The sequence below is a fragment of the Lytechinus variegatus genome, chromosome 5 (assembly GCF_018143015.1).
Source record: "Lytechinus variegatus isolate NC3 chromosome 5, Lvar_3.0, whole genome shotgun sequence".
NCBI classification, from domain to species: domain Eukaryota; kingdom Metazoa; phylum Echinodermata; class Echinoidea; order Temnopleuroida; family Toxopneustidae; genus Lytechinus; species Lytechinus variegatus.
In genome coordinates this window covers 18,235,729-18,254,987 of record NC_054744.1, presented here as the reverse complement: position 1 = coordinate 18,254,987, position 19,259 = coordinate 18,235,729, and the positions used below count along the sequence as shown (strand labels likewise).

The 19,259-nt window shown below is 36.3% G+C and overlaps 2 protein-coding genes and 1 non-coding gene across 4 annotated transcripts in view; all 3 read right to left on the bottom strand.

Annotated features, from left to right (window-relative positions):
- The window catches only part of LOC121415625, a 57,495-nt gene extending 53,692 nt beyond the window's left edge, over window positions 1–3,803 (bottom strand). The window contains exon 1 of the mRNA XM_041608911.1: window positions 3,372–3,803. Within this exon, the coding sequence (XP_041464845.1) occupies window positions 3,372–3,414 (43 nt within the window). The 5' untranslated portion in view covers window positions 3,415–3,803. The remainder of the gene's footprint in view (window positions 1–3,371) is intronic.
- A 2,025-nt stretch (window positions 3,804–5,828) lies between these two features.
- On the bottom strand, window positions 5,829–5,902 carry TRNAT-AGU. The gene has a single exon. It is a non-coding gene; the product is annotated as a tRNA-Thr (tRNA).
- A 2,144-nt stretch (window positions 5,903–8,046) lies between these two features.
- LOC121415624 (mucin-5AC-like) lies at window positions 8,047–18,372 on the bottom strand. Of its 2 annotated transcripts, none has more exons than XM_041608909.1 (6): window positions 18,024–18,372; window positions 14,768–14,881; window positions 13,220–13,503; window positions 12,727–12,805; window positions 12,244–12,360; window positions 8,047–11,697 (listed from the first exon to the last, which is right to left on the bottom strand). In XM_041608909.1, the coding sequence occupies exons 1-6, from the start codon at window positions 18,085–18,087 to the stop codon at window positions 9,878–9,880; spliced, it is 2,478 nt and encodes an 825-aa protein (XP_041464843.1). In that variant the 5' UTR covers window positions 18,088–18,372; the 3' UTR covers window positions 8,047–9,877. The 2 variants fall into 2 exon arrangements, with proteins under 2 accessions (XP_041464843.1, XP_041464844.1); XM_041608910.1 differs by having other exon boundaries at window positions 12,727–12,799.
- Window positions 18,373–19,259: the final 887 nt, after the last annotated feature.

Sequence of the window (19,259 nt, the reverse complement as noted above, 5' to 3'; positions counted from 1 at the left end):
GGTAATAAAAACTAATTATTGGGTAATTAATGAATTTGCTCAATGGGATAGTAATTGCCCAAAATATATACATACATTTTTACCAACATAAATTACCAAACACAGTGGACAGTAAGTTGCCCAACAGTATGTCTATTTGATTTGTTTGGAGTCGGATTCGTTGGTGTGATAAAGGCCAATTTTGCATCCACTTGCTTTTATGAAACGGATATTTGCAACTATGACAAGTTGCCATTACAATAACAAGATTTGCCATAGATATGGGAGATGTTACAGTTGCAAGTCAAAAGTTTTATGAAACGGGCCCCTGGAACGTTGAGAATCTATTAAAAATACCCTTTAAATCACAATGGACAGATTAGAGGTCATCGTCGAAAATAATTACTGGTGGACCAGGATAGCGCATGGTCTTAAGATTCGGATAGACGAAACATTGCAAATATGTCATTCGTCCAGAGTCCAGGCAGGGACCCGTTTCATGAAGGACTTGCAACTGTTGTAACTTTGCCATTATGGCAACTACCATGGAAACCTTGATTCTGATTGGCTGCTGAGCCATGTTACCATGGTACTTGCCATTATGGTAAAGTTACAACAGTCCTTTATGAAACGGGCCCCTGGGTGACACCGCTGTTTGATTCACCGATTTTCGACAGCGGCTGCTTGCTATGAATGGCTTTTGACAAAAGAAATTATCAGCGTTGTAGGAAGCGTCTGCGTATTGATTGCGAAAATGCCCTATTGTAGCGTGACGTGCATCGCAACACCAAAAAACGTCAAACGTCATCAAAAGTTCAAAACTCAAGATTTTGAGAAAATGTCGACTTCTTCCGATATTTTGACCCACTTTTCGTCTATTCCATCCTCTTTAGCATGTCTAGCATTCGCATAACATGGTAAGATAAAAGGGACGGGGTGAGGGTGAAGCCTTTTGCCCTAGATACCCTGACAGCATTCTTCTCCTTGTAGCCCAAATGACTTACACTGAAAGCTCTGTACACATTATTTCTCTCGGCCTTCTCGTATCATCGCAAAAGGATTCTTTGTAGCACTTTAGCGTACAGGAGTAAAACAATCTGGAGGACTGGCCTAACTTAGCTTAACATGAAACTGAGAACCAATTATTCAATCATTCAAGTTACAGGCTGAACCCCGTTTCTGTAATGTAAAGAGTGATGTAGAGACATACGCGGATCCAGAGGCAAATACAGTATTTCGGGAAATGTTTTTTTTTGCTCGTCAGAATTGTTTTGTCCCTTGTAAATTCTGGAAAATAATGCATTCGATTTGATGTACATGTAAGCAGCAATCACATTTAAAGTAAAAAAAAAACATGATGATTTAAACTCAAATCGGAAATGTTTGTTGATATGTAGGCAAGTCTGTCGAGCGGAATATCAGTCCGGATTATATCAGTGGTGTTTTCAGGAAATAATACTTTACACTCACGATGTGTTCAGCACATGCGATGTAATTATATAATGACTGAGAGGAGGTGAAGGTTGATGGTTATCTACATGTAGGAGGCATTTCCAAAACCCAAATCACTTTTTGTATATTATTATGTAGTGTTTACGAAACCATCAACACAAAATATTGAACAAATCATTTTATTCTAAGTTTATAATCATCTTTGAGGAAAAGGACTCATACATCTTAGTGATCGACCGAAGTGTTAACGCATGAAATAGGTCTGGCGGCTTGTAAGAAGAGCATAATTTCTATAATTATGCTCTATTTTGATACATGGGGAAATTACTTCAACCCTTAAAACAAATAAAATGAAAAGAATACAACATTTTCATAAAAAACACCATTTAATCCAAACTCATCCTGTTTCATATATCTTTGTATTCTTTTGACTACATTCTTCAGATTTTCCTGAAATCCAAAATGGATAAAAATATCCAAAAAAATATCCATGATTTTAGGCTGATAGCGAGGTATGGAAATTGAAACATGCTCCATTTATTAAAGTATCATGTTCTTTTAATTTTAATTGTATTAAAGTTGATATCGTGTCATTCTTTTGTAAATACTGCAACCTATAATGCTGACTGTTGTTTACCTCATGCAGTGTCATACGTTTTTTCTTGCTCTTGTCTCTTTATATTCATGTACGAGCGCAATCTTTTGGAGATGTGAATACCCTTGCACAGGTACATGTACGCCTATACGAGTAGGTGTGATATACTGGGTATGCAATATTGAATACATGGGTAATCTTGACTTGGGTGTGAGTTGATTGCTTAATCCCTACAAAATTAAGCTTTCTTTCCATTCCTCCCACAGCCTTTACACAATCCTTTTGAGCAAAACGGTCATTACAAAGTAAAACGGGTATTATCCAAGTTCGATTGTTCTCTATTACAAATCAGACCCCGTCATGCCCGATCCACCGCCCCTACACTAAATGGGAGGGAATTGATCGTGAAAAAGCAAGTTCAGACACCTTCTATAAGAAACAAAAGGAAAGTTTCGAACAAAAGATGTTCTCATAATAGTTACGCATCGAGGCGTCGTTTGGTAGTGTGAAATGATTTAAACGTTCGACAAAGGATGGGTATTTGTCAATGCATTAAGCTCTTGAAAATACCAATAATCCGGACGTGACTGTCCATGTTTATTAAAGAAGAATTATATCCTTGACAAAGCGTGCGTTGGTATTTTTTAACGAAAGCTGCAAGCAATCAAAAGATTTTTGAGACTATATTTGGTGGTTATAATGTGAACTGGGGAGAGAAAGCAGGCTATTCTATTGCCCCCAAACTCGCTTCACATCTTCAAACAGTAGTATTTAGTGGTACACTATCATGTTTCCTATCAGACTAATATAGATGGTATCTTTATCTATTACTAGATGTATTAAAGGTGCAAATAAATTTAGGGGACTCTTTATACATGTATGAAAAAGAAAAGGACGTTTTGTTATTATCATGATTTAATTATTACATTATTCTTTTTACACATCAAACGACTTCGTGTGAGCTCATGCATTAGTTTTCCAAGTTTGACTCTTGCTTCTGACATTCACATATATACGACCTGCATTTCATATTAACTAAATGTATAATTGGCTGTTCAGTTCACCCACTTGAGCTTGAGAGTTGTGCGCGTAGGTTTTTTTTTTTTATTTTTACTTTCTTATGGTAAACTGCTGTAGACGACATTTTAAGTAAAAACTAAGTAACGATTATATCAAATGTCTTGACTCCGATGCGTTCTGAAACACCAGTTGCATGCCTTGACATAGCGCATTTAGAACTACCAACAAGTAGCTTTAAATCACGCTATAATTATCTTAGATCGGAACATGGCATTTTGAAAAGCGCGGAAACATCGTAGGAAGCAATTTCATCGAGTGGACTTACCTGCCAAAAGTATCAAAACCGTGAAAGCACTTAGAAACTGCATAGTGGTGCTCTATAAATCGCTATAGACCTATTTACACCTAACAGCACTCCTGATAGATGACGGTTGACAGGTGCAACGTATCCGGTAATGTATCCTACAATGATAGGGTTGGTGGTCAAGGTACCAATGGTCTTCGAAACTGTATCCTCAGTGATTCTAAGCGGAATGCGCAGCACCTTCACCTGTAATGACAATTATTGTTGTAGGCGAGGGGGAGTGGATGATCTAAACTTCCTGGTAGGGAAAAATGATACAAGTCGTCTGGAAGCTGGCTACCAGTACCAGTTAGTTTTCTTGCAGTCACGTCGTTGTGAAAGAGAATGTATACAATCCCGCTACCAGTAGCGCTTTGGGTCGTCTGCTCTGACAGGAAGACAAAAGCCCAATTCAGGATTTTATTCCCCGGTCACCTCTCTTTTTTTGTTCCCGTCTTTCCTCTCATCAGCCTTTGTTCCTTCTATCGTTCACGAATTCTACCCCTCTTGCCAAAAGCGTCCTTTAAATCATTCCCTCTACCGGACTTTAACTGCTCATAATTTCACTACAGTTTTCCACTTTAGTTTTCCCTCCTTTTTATTCATGCATTTATCATCAGAGTTTCTCACTCGGTGATATCCTCTCTCCATTTTTCTCTAGATAAATATATCATCCTTTTTTTCCTCTTTGTAATTTATTTCGACATTCTTATCCCAATACCATTCGCTCTATTATTTCATATACTGCTTATGACAATACAGTCCCCCTCATATTTCGAACCGTGTTTCTTTTATTTTTCATTTATTATTCTTTCTGTATCCCACCTTTCCTAACATCTCCTATTCTTCTTCTTACCCTTCCCTCTTTCCATCTCAGCTTTATTTTCTTTCTTCTTCCTTTCTTTCTTTCTTTCTTTCTTTTTTTTTCTTCTTTTTTTCTTGCTTTCTTTATCTTTTTCTTTCTTTCTTTATCTTTTTCTTTCTTTCTTTCTTTCTTTCTCTTTTTCTTTCTTTCTTTCTTTCTTTCTTTTTTTCCTCTCCCCCTCTCCCTATGTTTTTCAATTCTAATTTTCCTATGTCCTGTAGGACTATACATCGATTTCATGGAGAGGAAATAGAGTGGCGCCCTTTATTATTCAAACCATTCATATGAACCTTAATCCGGAAGTTATACCGGTAGCATCACGCTTTGAGATTTGTGTTTTTGCTGTTATTTTTACGAGGTGAACCAGTTATATCTCTTGAAGAAGGAAAGCACAATTCCTATATTTTCTTCAGCTGATAAATTTTCAAACACCATAGTCGGAACAATCATTAAAGGGCCCGTACTCCAGGTTAAGTAGGTTTATTTGAATAAAAAATCCAAATACGTTTCCAAACGGTGATTGGTATCTATAATAAAAGCAATGGCATTATAAGACAAATTATTCTGAAGGGACACAATATATGTGGGTTTTTTTTTAAGTCGCGAGAGTGATCAAACTTGTGGGCTTTCTTAAAATAAAAATATCATTTTGTAAGAGATTTTGGTTTAAGATTCATCATATTATAAAAAATATGTAACAAAAATTATACATGTTCAGACTTGTCAAACAATACAAACTCCCTATGTCAGACCTTGTTCAAATCTAAATTGGTTATTTTCATTCAATATTGGTGTACAGGTATTTAACGGAGCACTACCTGCTAAACAAGTAAAGGATTTGGAAAAAAATACAAAAAAAGAGTTTGTAAAATAATTAATGGTTTAGATTATATAGACTATGCAGATGCACTGACAAAATGTGGACTAAAATGTCTAAAAAGCCAAAAAATCTGTGCATGGAGCTTTCAAATCTTTAAAAAAAAATCACTGTAATAACTGGCTACCGAAAAGGAAAAGCATATCAATCTCAGTAAGAAGTGTTCAAAATTTTGCCCAGATGAAATGCGAAACAGATCGTCTTAGAAAAAGTGCAATACCATATTCCATAGATTTACTTAATTCTGAATAAATATTTGAATAAACATTGTTTTTACAATTTTGTCAAATTTCAATCATACCTTTACTTGTTTAGATGATAAATGTATGATTTTGTTACATCGCATAAACTAGGGTGGTATATGATAATTGTGTCTTTCAAAAAAGTGTTTCGACATCTGATTAAAATGAGACGAATAAATATAGATTTCCTTGGTGTTAAGGAAAAAGTATTTGCTGCCAAAATTTGAATTCATATATAATTAATACAATATGTCTTTATATTTCGTTTTGAAATGATTATCCCAAAATAATATTCCCTCATAGTCATTATTGGTAAAATAAAAAAATAAAAAATAAACATGCATTTTTAAGCTATTATTTTTTATATTCAAGCAGTTAGATGTCATAAAATATGTAAATTTCAAGTTAACATTATTATTATCTACACTTAAAAAAAGAATGGATGAAGGAAAAAAAGGCACTGCCCGGATTCGAACCGGGGATCTCCTGTTTACTAGACAGGCGCTTTAACCAACTAAGCCACAGCGCCAGACACATTTGCTGCGAGGCTCGTGTCAAAGTCTAATGTTTACGAAAGCAACTACGTGTAATGTTTACCCTACGATCCCACAGTTTCACCACTGACTCACTAATTCCATGCTAACATTGTGTATTCACTATTCATATGTATTACAAAATGCATACTTCGAATAAAGACAGTTGTCGATGACCCTTTCTACGCCCTTTTCTAGCTTTGCATGTGTTTAAGTATAGGACATTTTCTTTGCGGTATTTTTGATGAACAAAGCTAGTTGAAAGTTTTTTTTTTTAGTTTTGTAATGTCTTAATGAAAAATGAAATAAATTATTGGATGATTGACACGCGTGTAACTGATTTTGTAACTCTGTATGCCTACACAGGAGTGAAATAAATAAATTAAAATATATGAAATATTTCAGAGGGTGCACAACATCGCATTAGCAATGGGTTTCTTCACACTGCATCAACAAAAAATCACTGTTTCCAGACTTTTAGATAAAGTAGTTTTAGCCCGTTTGATTATATAAGTTGTACTTTGACTATAAAAGAACGAGAAGGCATCTCCATGAACGATGCGCAGAAAGAAATGAAATATAGTTTAGAAGTAGGCATCCTACTAACTTTCGAAACGATCAATTGATCTGTCTGAAATATTAAATCCACCACAGCACAGGGCGTCGTAAGAGTATTATGATGGGGGCAGGGAGGGGGGGGGGGGCAAGACAGCACTTCTTTACTTCTCTTCCCTCCCTTCTTCTTTTTTGTTAAATTTTCGGTCCCTTTTTCTTTTCTTAATAGCATAAAAATGTTTTTGGGGTGGATTCCATGATATAGAACACAAGAATTAGAGAATATATATATATTTTTTTACAAATTTTACAGAAGCACTTTTTGACGGGTATATGGTGTCCAAGGTTGTAATTACATTTTGTCGTATGGATGCAATTATATGTCCACCTAATTCATTCGTCATAATCCTTGCGTGGTTTTTATGTCTTTTCCGGCAATCTACGACTGAAAAGATGAATCGGAAACTTTCAAAGTTTGTAATTCCGACCACCGGACAACCGGAGGTAGTTCAACGTCAGGTCAACGTCCGCCAATGGAAGCGTTATATAATATGTCATGTTGTTTTGAAAATAGTTCCGAGTTGGTCTTTTTGGCACCGTCATCATTCTAGCTTTCACCCCCTTATCATATTTGATTAACCTATAATTTTGTTTAATAATTCAGAATTTCAAAGAAAAAGATTATGAAAAAGAAAATGTGAAAAGGAAAATAGAAAGATAAATAATAGCATCTACAACCGCTCTTAAACAACATCATTGGTCACGTTGAAAACCCTCTCGGCATGGATGGCACAAAGCTCGATTTCTTCGAAGAGCCCTCCCAGACAGGAGGGCCATCATGGTATCCAGTTAAAACTGACCAATGACGCAGATTCATGCGTTTCCCCTTTGAGAGCCATAAAATATTTGCAGTGTAAAATGTCTGGCATACACACTGTTTTGTGACATAAACCATCTTCATTCGGGAGTAAGTCCCTTTTTTTTGCTTGTCAGGTTTTTAAGTAGTAAATCCAATCGACTTTGGGTAAAATTTCTCTTTCTACGGTAGATTTCTATATGACTGGAAAACTGCATTAAATTATTGTTCACATACAGGACAGTAAAAAAAATATATATATATAGCCTAGCTTCCATTTAAATTATGCTTCATGCTGATCAATTCTAGCTGTTGTTACACCAAACCCGTATTCTCCCAAGTAAATTCGGCCCGATTCTGCCCGAAAACGGCCTGATTCGGATGGTTTCGGTGGATTCGAATGTTCCCGAATCCCTCCCGAATTTTCTCGCATTAGCGAAAGGAGAACAGCGGAATACTCTCGAAACCACCCGAATACGTGTAATCGGATGAATTCGCAGCTGATTCGGTTCCAGTGTAACCCTATAGCTTAAGGCATGGTCACACCGCCCGAGCGTTGTTGGAGCGGTCGTGGTGCGGAGAGAAAAAAATCATCACCGCTCGCTACCGTTCACCATTTTCGATTTCGATTGTTTTTTTTTTGTTTTCGATTTTTTCCCCAATTTTGTGAGCGAAATTCGACCCTCTCTCCCTACCGCTCCACGACCGCTCCAACAACGCTCGGGCGGTGTGTCCAGGCCTTTATAATATGAGACAGAATTCAACACTTGAAATATGAATCCTGGCATATTTCACACGGCAATTCTTCTTAGTTTTACTATAATGAGAAAATGATTTTAATTTTCCACAGATTGTAATAAATAATGCTCTAAAAACAACTTGGAATTATTCCCAAAGTGGTGCGCTAGTGCCCTTTGTTAAGGCATTTATCCTCATTACCAGGTCCGTCGGAGAGGACCTTAAGCCGTTGGTCCCCTGGTTACTTGCTCACAGGCATTCGTGCTTTCTTAGCAGTCAGGTAAAAAACTCGGTATAAGGTATAACTTGGTATAGTAACACCGACTAGATTTACAAGAATTAACATCAGGATATACCGTAGATCTAGAGCAATTAAAATAATCAGTCATGTCAATTAACAGAGAATGCGTGTCGTTCAAGATCAATCCAATCAACCCTCATATCTCGTTTCTTGGTAAAACGGTATACACTCCCCTATCTGTATCACCAGATCACCATCAGGAAAAGGGTTATCTGTATTATTAGAAAGATAATCTGATAAAAGGAGGAAGGTACCTGCTAACTTCCTCTTGCGCATCTGTAGGTCAAAATTCATACGAAAATTACCGACGTTATCTCGGATGGATTCGAACAATAAATGAGATGCATAGAGCTGATATGACGTCATTGTGCAACAAACACGAGTCTGAAATGGGATAATGGATGAATATTTTCCTTTGACATAGGCATTTTGCAAGCGCGAACTGCCAAAATATTATTCATTTCCACATAATAGTTATTTTGCAGTAAGTTGGCAGATCAACAACAGAAGAACGAAAGTTAGCGGAGTAAACGGAGTAAAAGTAATATAACTGCAACGTAATAACCAGTTCAATGTATAGACCTCAGTACGAAATCAACATAATATTTCTTGTATATTAAGTGAGTCCTATTAATCTAACAATACAAACATTATGATTTTCATGCAATATTTAGAAATTACCAGAAGCATAAATTGCACAATTTGACCTCATTATGTATGTCGATTGATAGACCAGCGTTGTCATTATATTCATTTTATTTATTGTAATGTGTAATGATATACATGCACATGTTTTTACTTTTTAACCAAGATAATACGAGTCTTTGGACTTTTGTCATGTAATCATTTGTCACAATAAGACCAAAATTGAATTGAATATTTATATTGAATGATTATGTATCATTCAGGTACTTGTTTATAAAATCTGACATTTCATCGTTGATTTAATATGCACCAATTCTGGAAACATTTCACATGTTAATAAATGTTTTATATAAAATCAATAAAAAATGTATTCGATTATAATTCAACAAAAGAAATCAAATGTAAAAACATTAGACTGCAATGAAAACATATAATTGTCGATTACAGATAAAAACTAAATGAAATTAAGATTAAATAGGATACATATATATTTATAATCAATAAATAACACAAAAACATCTTCATCGAAAAGTATACATGTACAAGATATAGATCGTTCAGCACTAGTCAGTACGCCTTGAGAAAAAAAAGGTTAGTTTTAATTTAGAGGCCGTTCATGCACAATGTCAATGGCTTGACCACGAATCGAACCACTGGCCTCACGTCCTCGAAACAGGGGCTATTATGTGTTTGGTCTGGTGCTATACACAGGTAGCTAACTAGCTAGAAGAAAAAAAAAACTATTTTTAAAACAAAATTGCAAAAAACGTCTTATGGAGGAAACATGTCAATTTGCTTCCAGTGATTATATTCCAAAGGTCTCATGCGTCGCTGATGAAACGAAATGAGCAGGATTTTCAGCGCATATTATTATTGTTATGATTCTGTTAATCCATATGACACGCGCCTTGCTCGACGAACAATTAATATTGTAACCCCCACGGCCACCGTACCAACAACACCTGTTACTGACAGTCCTACAGCCAGAGGTACATTGACCGCACCCCCGCCTCCCGAAACCGACGCCGACGTCGAATTCAACGACGACTGTGAAGATGATATTGCACTTGTGACTGGAGATGTGCTATTGCCTGTACTTCGTGTTAAGTTTGAATTTAGCGTTGCTGCTATTGTGGATTGGGATACATCTGACGGTACCTCCAAGGTGGTAGTCGGTGAATTCGATGTTTGCGACAATGACGAAACAGATATTGATGTTATTGTTGTTTTTGTTGTTGTTGTTGATGATGATGATGATGATGACGCGACACCAATACCTGTTGTAGGTATATCCGTAAGGGTTCTATCAGTTACCATCTCTACTGTAGACGCATATGATGTTTCAGTTGATTCATCTGTTGACGAAGGTTTGAATTTGGTCGATTCTGTCGACAACGTCGCTGTTCTTGTGGTCAATGCTTGGCTTGTATCCAAGTCATAATTTTCAGTTACAGCTGATGATACTATTCCTGTGCTAATCGAATACACTGGCGTCTCTAGATCAGTAATACTTTCTCCTGTTGATGTACTAGAAGCTGCTGTTTCAGTGGTAATGCTTTTTGTTGTATCCATACCCGTATCCATCGTGCTCATGTATCCTGTATTTGTACCATCGTCTCCCAGTCTAGTCGTTGAACGCTGGGTCACAATGCCGTTCGTCTCGGAAGTCATCGGGTCTGCACCTGGAGGGGTGTCTGGCCTAGTAGTAATTTCTTCAGTTGATAACCCAATGACAGCACTTGTGATGATATCATGAGTTGATGGACTTACAACCCCGGTGACTGTAGCGATCTCCTCTGTTGTGGTAACACTCTGCGTTACAAACTGCTTCGTTGTTGCTCTTGATGACACCTCTGATATTGTCCCTTCCGTAGTTGAAGAGATTGGATCTGTTTGCTGTGTTGTCTGATCTGATTCGGTCGATTTAAACGAAGTCAGTACATCAGATAGTGTCGAATAGTCTTCGGACGATGGAACGTCCGTCTCTACAGAAATCAATCCCTGGGTAGCACCTGTCTCATCGGTAAATGATATGTCTGAGACAACATCCGTTGCTGTAGTCGGTAGGTCATCAAAATATGTCGTCATGGTCGTTGGCGAAGTTGTTGGCAAAGCCGTTGGAAACGTCATTGGATGAGTAGCAGTCGTCAGAGAAAGCGAATTTGTTGTCCTTTCTGGAATGCCTGAGGTAACTAAAGTCAGCGATTCTATTGTAGAACGAGACAAGGTCGAAGGTGTCTGCTCTGTCGACTGCTGCGTCTCCAACTGCGTCGTCAACTTCGAACCAGATGTCACATCTGTGCCTGTGTTCATGGTATTTGACGTTCCAGCATTCGTCATCTCATTTGTTGCTCCCGAGACTGATGTCGTAGCCGCTGTCACAGAGGGAACAGGGCTTCTTCTAAAGCAAGGAGAAGGTGTAGAATCGGTTGTTGATTGAGTGGGCGTAGGGTTCGTTGCCGACCGTCTTGTCATCGTTCCCATCCCTCTTGTTTCTTGACCTTTGAATTTTGTCGTTTGTTCAGATATAAGTGATGTTGAATCATATGATGTCGGAAAATCAGTTGCGGTATCGATAAACTGTGGAGTGCCTTTGATGGTTGGCGTAGAAGTGATGTGGTCGATATTTCTATGATGAGCTGTGGTAGTACTGCGATAAGAATTGCGTCCTCGAAAGAATCTCGAAAGAGTGTCGCCTGTGTAATACAGTAACAAAATGAATTAATTTTTGTTTGAACAAAACTATTTTTAGTTTCGAAATTCCCAATATAAAAAAAGATATATATGCATGGTATTATTATTTTTTATTTAAGTTATACTTTGTTAGAATGGAATTTTTAACGTCAACGAGAGGACAATGCGCCACAATAAGTGCATTTATCTTAATAATGTTCATTTATTTGCATACACAATTACAAACAAGACTTCTGTGCTTTTGTTATCCCAAAATGTGAGCGAAAACCATTCCTCAAGTAAGATGACAAGAAAATTACTTCCTTACAAAATTCAAATCATCATCACCACAATCATCATTATGATAACTCGACAGTGTTATCATTCCTGTCATTATCATTCTCCTCTTCTTTTTATTCAAAATTATCACCATGAAATTCACCATCGCTATCATCCTCATCATCATCATGCTTATCATCAAGAAGAAGAATAACATCTTCAACTTTAACACCAATATCAACACCATCCACACCATGTCATCCCCATGCAACACCTATGACATGCATTACCTGGTAGAATCTGACATACTTCTCCACGGTATCCTCCGGTACAGATGCAGGTAAATGTTGGGCCATTGCCGAAACATAACCCTCCATTATTGCAAGGTGAGCTTGCACAGCTGTCATCTAAAACAAAATAAAAAAATAACATAAGTGATATGCCATTTGTTGGAAATTCCACTCATATTGGTATTTACGTTAAATAGATAAGAAAAACACCACCGTGCCCTATAAGTATTTTAGTGGTTCAGGGGCTCATTTTCAGTTTCGTTGACTGAAATGGTAAGTCATAAAGCAGAAGGGGGGGGGGGTATGGTGCGGATCACACACACACAACGTCCTGATCGTACGGTCTTGCTTTTCATCATAAAATACAGTAAGATGTTACAACTGAAATTCGGAATAACGTCATAGTTTTTTTTATTGGGACTGTAGTATCATCTTGCACCTATGTAATAATATGCTACTCCTTTAAACTCGATGGATACTCACGTATAATTGTTATTTCGACGTTTCGAATCATAACAAAGGCATCCTGCGACGGAACCGTACTTTTAGCCAGAAACTGCACCTTTGAAAATAAAAATAGATAGTTTTCTTTGTTGCATAAGTACGGATTACTTCAATGTGTTATCATTAATATCAGTATCGTGATCATCATCAGCATCATCATCATCATCATCATCATCATCACCATCATCATCGTCATCACTATTATTACCATCATTATTATTAGACTGAGTTGTGACTGAGTTGACTGAACTACAAGCGAGTTTAATAAAAGGTTGAATACGTAATATACGCGACAGCACCATTCGTAAAAAGAAAACAACTAGATTTTATAATACCGATAACAGTTGTAATTTCAAACATTTCATTTTCTGTCTCGAAAAATATATAAAACATGTTGACAACAGTAAGTTTTGAACTACCTATCCAGAAAATGTATTCGTGTTTGTAATAATCATCTCTTTTCCCATCTCACCGCAAATCTTGAAACGCCTCCCTGTGCAAGCACCAATGATGTTGTCACCCATGAGTTCGTAGGTCCATTTGTATGCCATACGTCGTTGAAATCCTCTTCATTTATTGACCATCGCACAGATAAGGTATTTGGAAGATCACCTTGGCTGTGATCTGAGAGCTGGTATTGAAATCCAATCTCAATTGTGTCGGTGGTGGCAGCATTCACTTCTGGGCTTTGGAGTATTGCAGCTGTGTCGTTGTCCGTGTTTTGGCTTATTGTGACGTAGGCGTAGGATGTGAGTTCTGTGAGGGATTAATGTGTTACTAATTAATGAGATATCGATCATAGTAATAACATACGTTACACACACTTGTAGATGTCATATCAATCAAAGGCTGTAACTGCGGTTGACAAAAAAAAACCAAACCAATCGTATAGACACGTATGGTAAGGTGCCAAACGTGTAAAAGTTTACGGGGGAGAAAGATAAATATGGCAGATAGCAATACATTTAGAATGCAGATGGAGAGAGTTAGAGGAGAGAGAGAGAGAGGGTGGGGGAGGGGTGAGGGGGAGATCTAGCATTAAACAAATCAGTATAATAATACCAATCAATACATTTTGCTTAATCTCTTTAAGTGATTAATTCATTTAACGGTCTATCCATTCTTGAATTTAATTTACTTATTCACCATTTTGTTGGTCTTATTCTCTCAATTTTCCTATTTTGTTTGTAAATTCATGAGTGTGTTGATAACAATGACAATAATTACCATAATGGCCCCACCACCATCAGTATATCTTATACTTTTACTACTACTACTACTACTACTACTACTACTACTACTACTACTACTACTACTACTACTACTACTACTACTACTACTACTACTACTACTAATACCACTACCACCACCACCACCACCACCACTACTACTACTACTACTACTACTACTACTACTACTACTACTACTACTACTACTACTACTACTACTACTACTACTACTACTACTACTACTACTACTACTACTACTACTACTACTACTACTACTACTACTGCTGCTACTACTACTACTACTACTACTACTACTACTACTACTTCTACTACTACTGCTACTACTAATAATACTACTGCTACTACCACCACTACTACTACACATTTTCTATATGTTTATGAAAAAAAATCTCGAGCATAGAATGGACATAAATTTTGTTTGTAGCTTTCTAATATGATCACAAGTCGTGAGAGAGGGCGCCAGATATCATGGTATTCCAGTTTCTAGAGGTCGTTTTACTTTTTATAAGATTCGAATGTTATATGATATTCAAGTATTATTCAACAGATTCAACTTTTACAAAATCTTACAGGCTTTAAGTGATTCACCAACCCAAAATTGAATTAGACATTGGAAGGAGGGGGGGGGGGGGGGTGCGTACATTGAGTACACTGCCAATACTATTATATCCTACCCAATTCAGAAACCCCCTAAAACCAGCGAAAGAGATTACGAATGTCATGCCCGTGTACATCATACCAGCTAAAAGGGAAGAATTCCCTGATCATACCTTCAGCCGAGGAGGATGTATTGGGGTCAAGGGAGCTCCTCCACCGGGGCCCCGACCCGACGCTGATCCAGTCACACAGACCCGACTGGAAAGTGCAACTCTGCCCCAGGGAAACTGCATGAAATGAATAACAATAGTGTGATAGCAAGCAGGATGTTGTTTCCCCGTTAAAATGGTTAATAGAGAGAGTCTTGACGATGAAAAATAAGCAAAATTGGTATCAGAGAGTGACAGAGAGAGAAGGGGGCGGGGAGTTTGCTCCTAACAATTGCACATTTTGATAGACACACGAATGAGTCAGAGATGGGGACAACGTTCAAAGAAATTTGACGAAGGAGTCTGTTTCATAAAAATGACCACTATCATAACTATGGTACATTTTTCATTATTAAGGAAACCCTGCATTGTGATTGGCTGTTGTCCCTTGTAACCACTATATGGCAGTTACCGTAGTTGTAAAGTCTTTTCAAAATTGCCCCAGTAAATTAAAGGTCAAATCCACCCCACAAAAATGTTGATTTGAGTAAATAGAGAAAATCAAACTAGCAAAATGCTGAAAATTTCATCAAAATTGCTAAATACACATGTTCAGGGAAGATCGTTGTTTCACTTGACAATGAGGAGACAAATAGATAATATTTACTATTTTATATAATAAAATAAAAAAAGAAATAGTGAGTGGATGACGTCATCAGTCTCCTCATTTGCATACCCAACATGATGTGCATATACCCGTATTGTGAAATTAAGCAAAACTTTAAAATGTCATACATTTTTTACATCTGATTTTCATGAAATTTTCAGTGTACGTTTGTTGGATTTTGCTCTTTTTAATCAAATCAACTGTTTGTTGGATGGACTTGTCCTTTAAAGAGATGCATATCCATTGAGTCGTATTCGAAAGGGTAATATTAGCACTGATCCTCTTTTTTAATTCACCATTTTTGAAAAAATAAATAAACTCCTAGAGTGGTTGAATTTCAAGGTTAACTTTTATTTCACTAATCTCGAACAAATTAAAAAAACTGGTCTAAATCTAAAATGCAAATAGTTTTGTTTCAATTACTTTAGTTGTTACAATCGTTGTATTTATACATAATTCGTATAATAATACACGAGCCCTCTTGGCATGCTGGGTTTCAGATTCCTCCGTTTGTCTATATTATTTTCAAGAGGCTAGTGATATATTCATATTGCAATGTACGAGTATTTCAAAATTCCAACGCACACATGACGATTAGTCTGCGATCCGATTTAGGAATAAAATGTAGTATAATTTGATTATGCTACTATCGACATGGAATATGGTAACGTTCTAAATTATCGTACGAATATCTTTTTACAAATCTGTGACGATGCTGTCATCTTTATTAGAATACAAGTGAATTCAATATCTAGTCGTATGACGTCATAGCAATCGTACGATTTGCTATGCAATCATCCGAATTTTTTTATACTTTCACTTAATTTGAAGCTCAAATTAAAAAAATACCTTTCTTTCACATATTCACAAAATGAGCAAAATGCGATTTGTTCCAAAAATCGGAGCGTAAACCATGCAGTCGTAATGTGTTCTCACTATCGTGGAAGTTTTATTTTATACGGAGCATTATCGAATCATGATAATGATTGAATTCGCCTATCAATTAAGTCGATGTCAATTATTTTTTACTTCCACTCAAAGCACCCTTTTATCATAAATCGGAAGCTTAGTTCTAATTTTTCTCTTTTAAAACAAAATTCAATAAACTTAACATAATGTAAAAAAGTAATCGATGGCAGGTGAAAACTTTTGGACAGCATTCATTATTTGCATCAATGTCTTTATCTATATTGTACGCCTAAATTTGTATTCTATGCAATGACGGATTATCCTGATTTTGTTAATATATGTACTAATTTCCCTTTATTTATTTATTTATTTATTTATTTATTTATTTATTTATTTATTTATTTATTTATTTATTTATTTATTTATTTATTTATTTATTTATTTATTTATTTATTTATTTTATTTATTCAGTTTTATTTAAAAACAGGGTAGTCCTTTCAGAGCCCAAAGGCCTGCTTTACAAAGGAGCCCTGTATAGATTTACAAAATATTGAAATACAATTAATATAAAGTAAAATACAGTACACAATCAAAATTACATGACATATCAATGATATCACATTAAATGAATCAAAACAAAAATTAAAAACCTAGATTTAAATCAAGACAGTTTAAAAGACGACGAACAAAAACATAGAAATAAAGGAAATTACTTTAAAAACGTGTGACTAAACTTAAACTAAGTAAAATCAATAAATAAGTTATAAAATTGACAATTTAAAAGACAATGAAAATTATTAATATAAAATGGCATAATGCAGGAAACATACAAGTACAAAAGAAATTAAAAGGGTAAAATGAAACAAACAAAAATACACAAAAGTATCACAAAAAAAAGACAAAAAAAAGTCACGATAACATTAAAACAAAAAACAAAGTAAATTAACCTCATGGCAAAAGACTATAAATAGGACCAGTACATGCGTTAAAACAATAAAGAGAGTGGCCTGATTTGATTTTTAAACATTTGGAGTCTTTAACAACATAAACCAATAAATCAGAGGATGAATATCCTGATCATTAAATTTTATCATGTTGATAGTAACATTATATTCTACAGGTAAGCTCAACAAAACATGTGTAAGGAAGTTGGGCATGCTTGAAAATATCGTCATTGAAAGACGTGTCTACATGTAAGCATAAGTGTTAACTGAGTGATTTACTTTTCATTTCGACACGAAGTAGGCCTACAGCAGAGAGTGACTTACTTCAATAACCATGGCATTAGCCATTTCTACTTTTCAATTTTTTTGGGGGGTGGGAGAGGGGACTAACACAATCATAAGCGTTTTAGCTGGACTTTCCAAAAATATGAATATTTTGTTATGATGATTTGATCCCAAAAGTAAACCGGACATACGTTAATTGAATATTTCTGTTTTTCAATCAGTTTTTTATGTAATGAAATCGTATCTTCAAAGTAGTTGTGAATAGAGTTTTACTTACGAAACAGAAGACGAGAATAATCTAATATAACCGTAAAACATATTTGATCGTGCTGTAGCACCTTTCTATAAGTAGGGACTAAAATCACTATCACGTACTACTAAGTAAACCAAAAACGGTAAGACGGTCAGAAAACTATGGCCTTGTAACCTCTCCAAATTGATGCCTAATTTTGAATCAACAGGAGTTGAAACCTACCTCGAAATGTCGCAAAGATGATTCCAAGATGGCACAGTAGACCTAACGTCGTATCGTGCTTCATGCTGCTCAAACTGACGTAAAACACACGGCATCAAGTCAAAGAGACAAGGATGAAGAAGACTCGGGACGAAAATCAAGGTTGAGGATCGCCTATCTAACCACCAAGTCGTTTGGTTCCGCACCTTTCTTTGCGAAACGTAGCTATCTCTTGCTCATCTTCATTCGGTGCCCATCATAGAACTTCAGGTTGCGTGTTAGACTTCATAACGTATTCATCCTGACTATTGCACAGTCACACTGATGAAACCGATACCAAACCGACCTATGATCTGTCATTGGTAATAACATGATATCTTGTGCAGGTCTGGAGTCCGTTACGCTCGTGTGACTGTATCTCTAAGGTATAAATCATATACTGGTTGGGTGTTTACGGAAACGCGAAACTGAATGAAGTGTTAGCTAACAGGAATCCGCCTCAAAGTGTTCGATATGAATGAACACCAGCGAAAAGTAATATAAATACCCACTTCAATTTTCGTCAGTATATTATAGATTAATGACGTGGCGTAATCAGGCAATTATTTCAGGGGCCTGAGTTTTGGATATGGTGCACAGCTATGGGAAATTTGAAAGCGAGCCCTAAATGATAATTTTTAATCTGATGCTCGGTGTTGCAATGAATTTAGGGATTTTCTTTCAATTTACCAGATTGACATGAACGATTGGTACGATGTTGAAAATACAATGATTTTAGCCCAAAACATCCCCCTTGTGCGAAGTTAGGGGTAACAACACTAGCGTACCTACGGGGGGGGGGGCAGTCTGCCCCCCCTGACGAGTCAGAACCCGTACAAGCTTACGAGATTGAAGACCCTTTATTTTTCTGTGGTACGAAATCCTATATTTGTGGTTGAAGGCCTTTTTTTTGCTTGTTAAATTTTTGGGCGGACGAATTTGCCCCCCCCCTGTGAAAAATCCTAGGTACGCCATTGGGCAACAACCGTAAGCCCCAACCATAACGTCAGCAAATTTAGAACACATTACTTCATTAAAATAATATATGTTAAGTTTTAATCCTACACACGGGACCTAACAAATGCCCCACAAAATGAAATTACAAATGACTATCGTTAATATTTTGTGTGTGTGTCTATCCTCGTTATAGCTACCGAAATTAGATTTAAAAAATTCTGAATAGAAGGATAAATAAAGTTCAATTAGATATTCATTCAT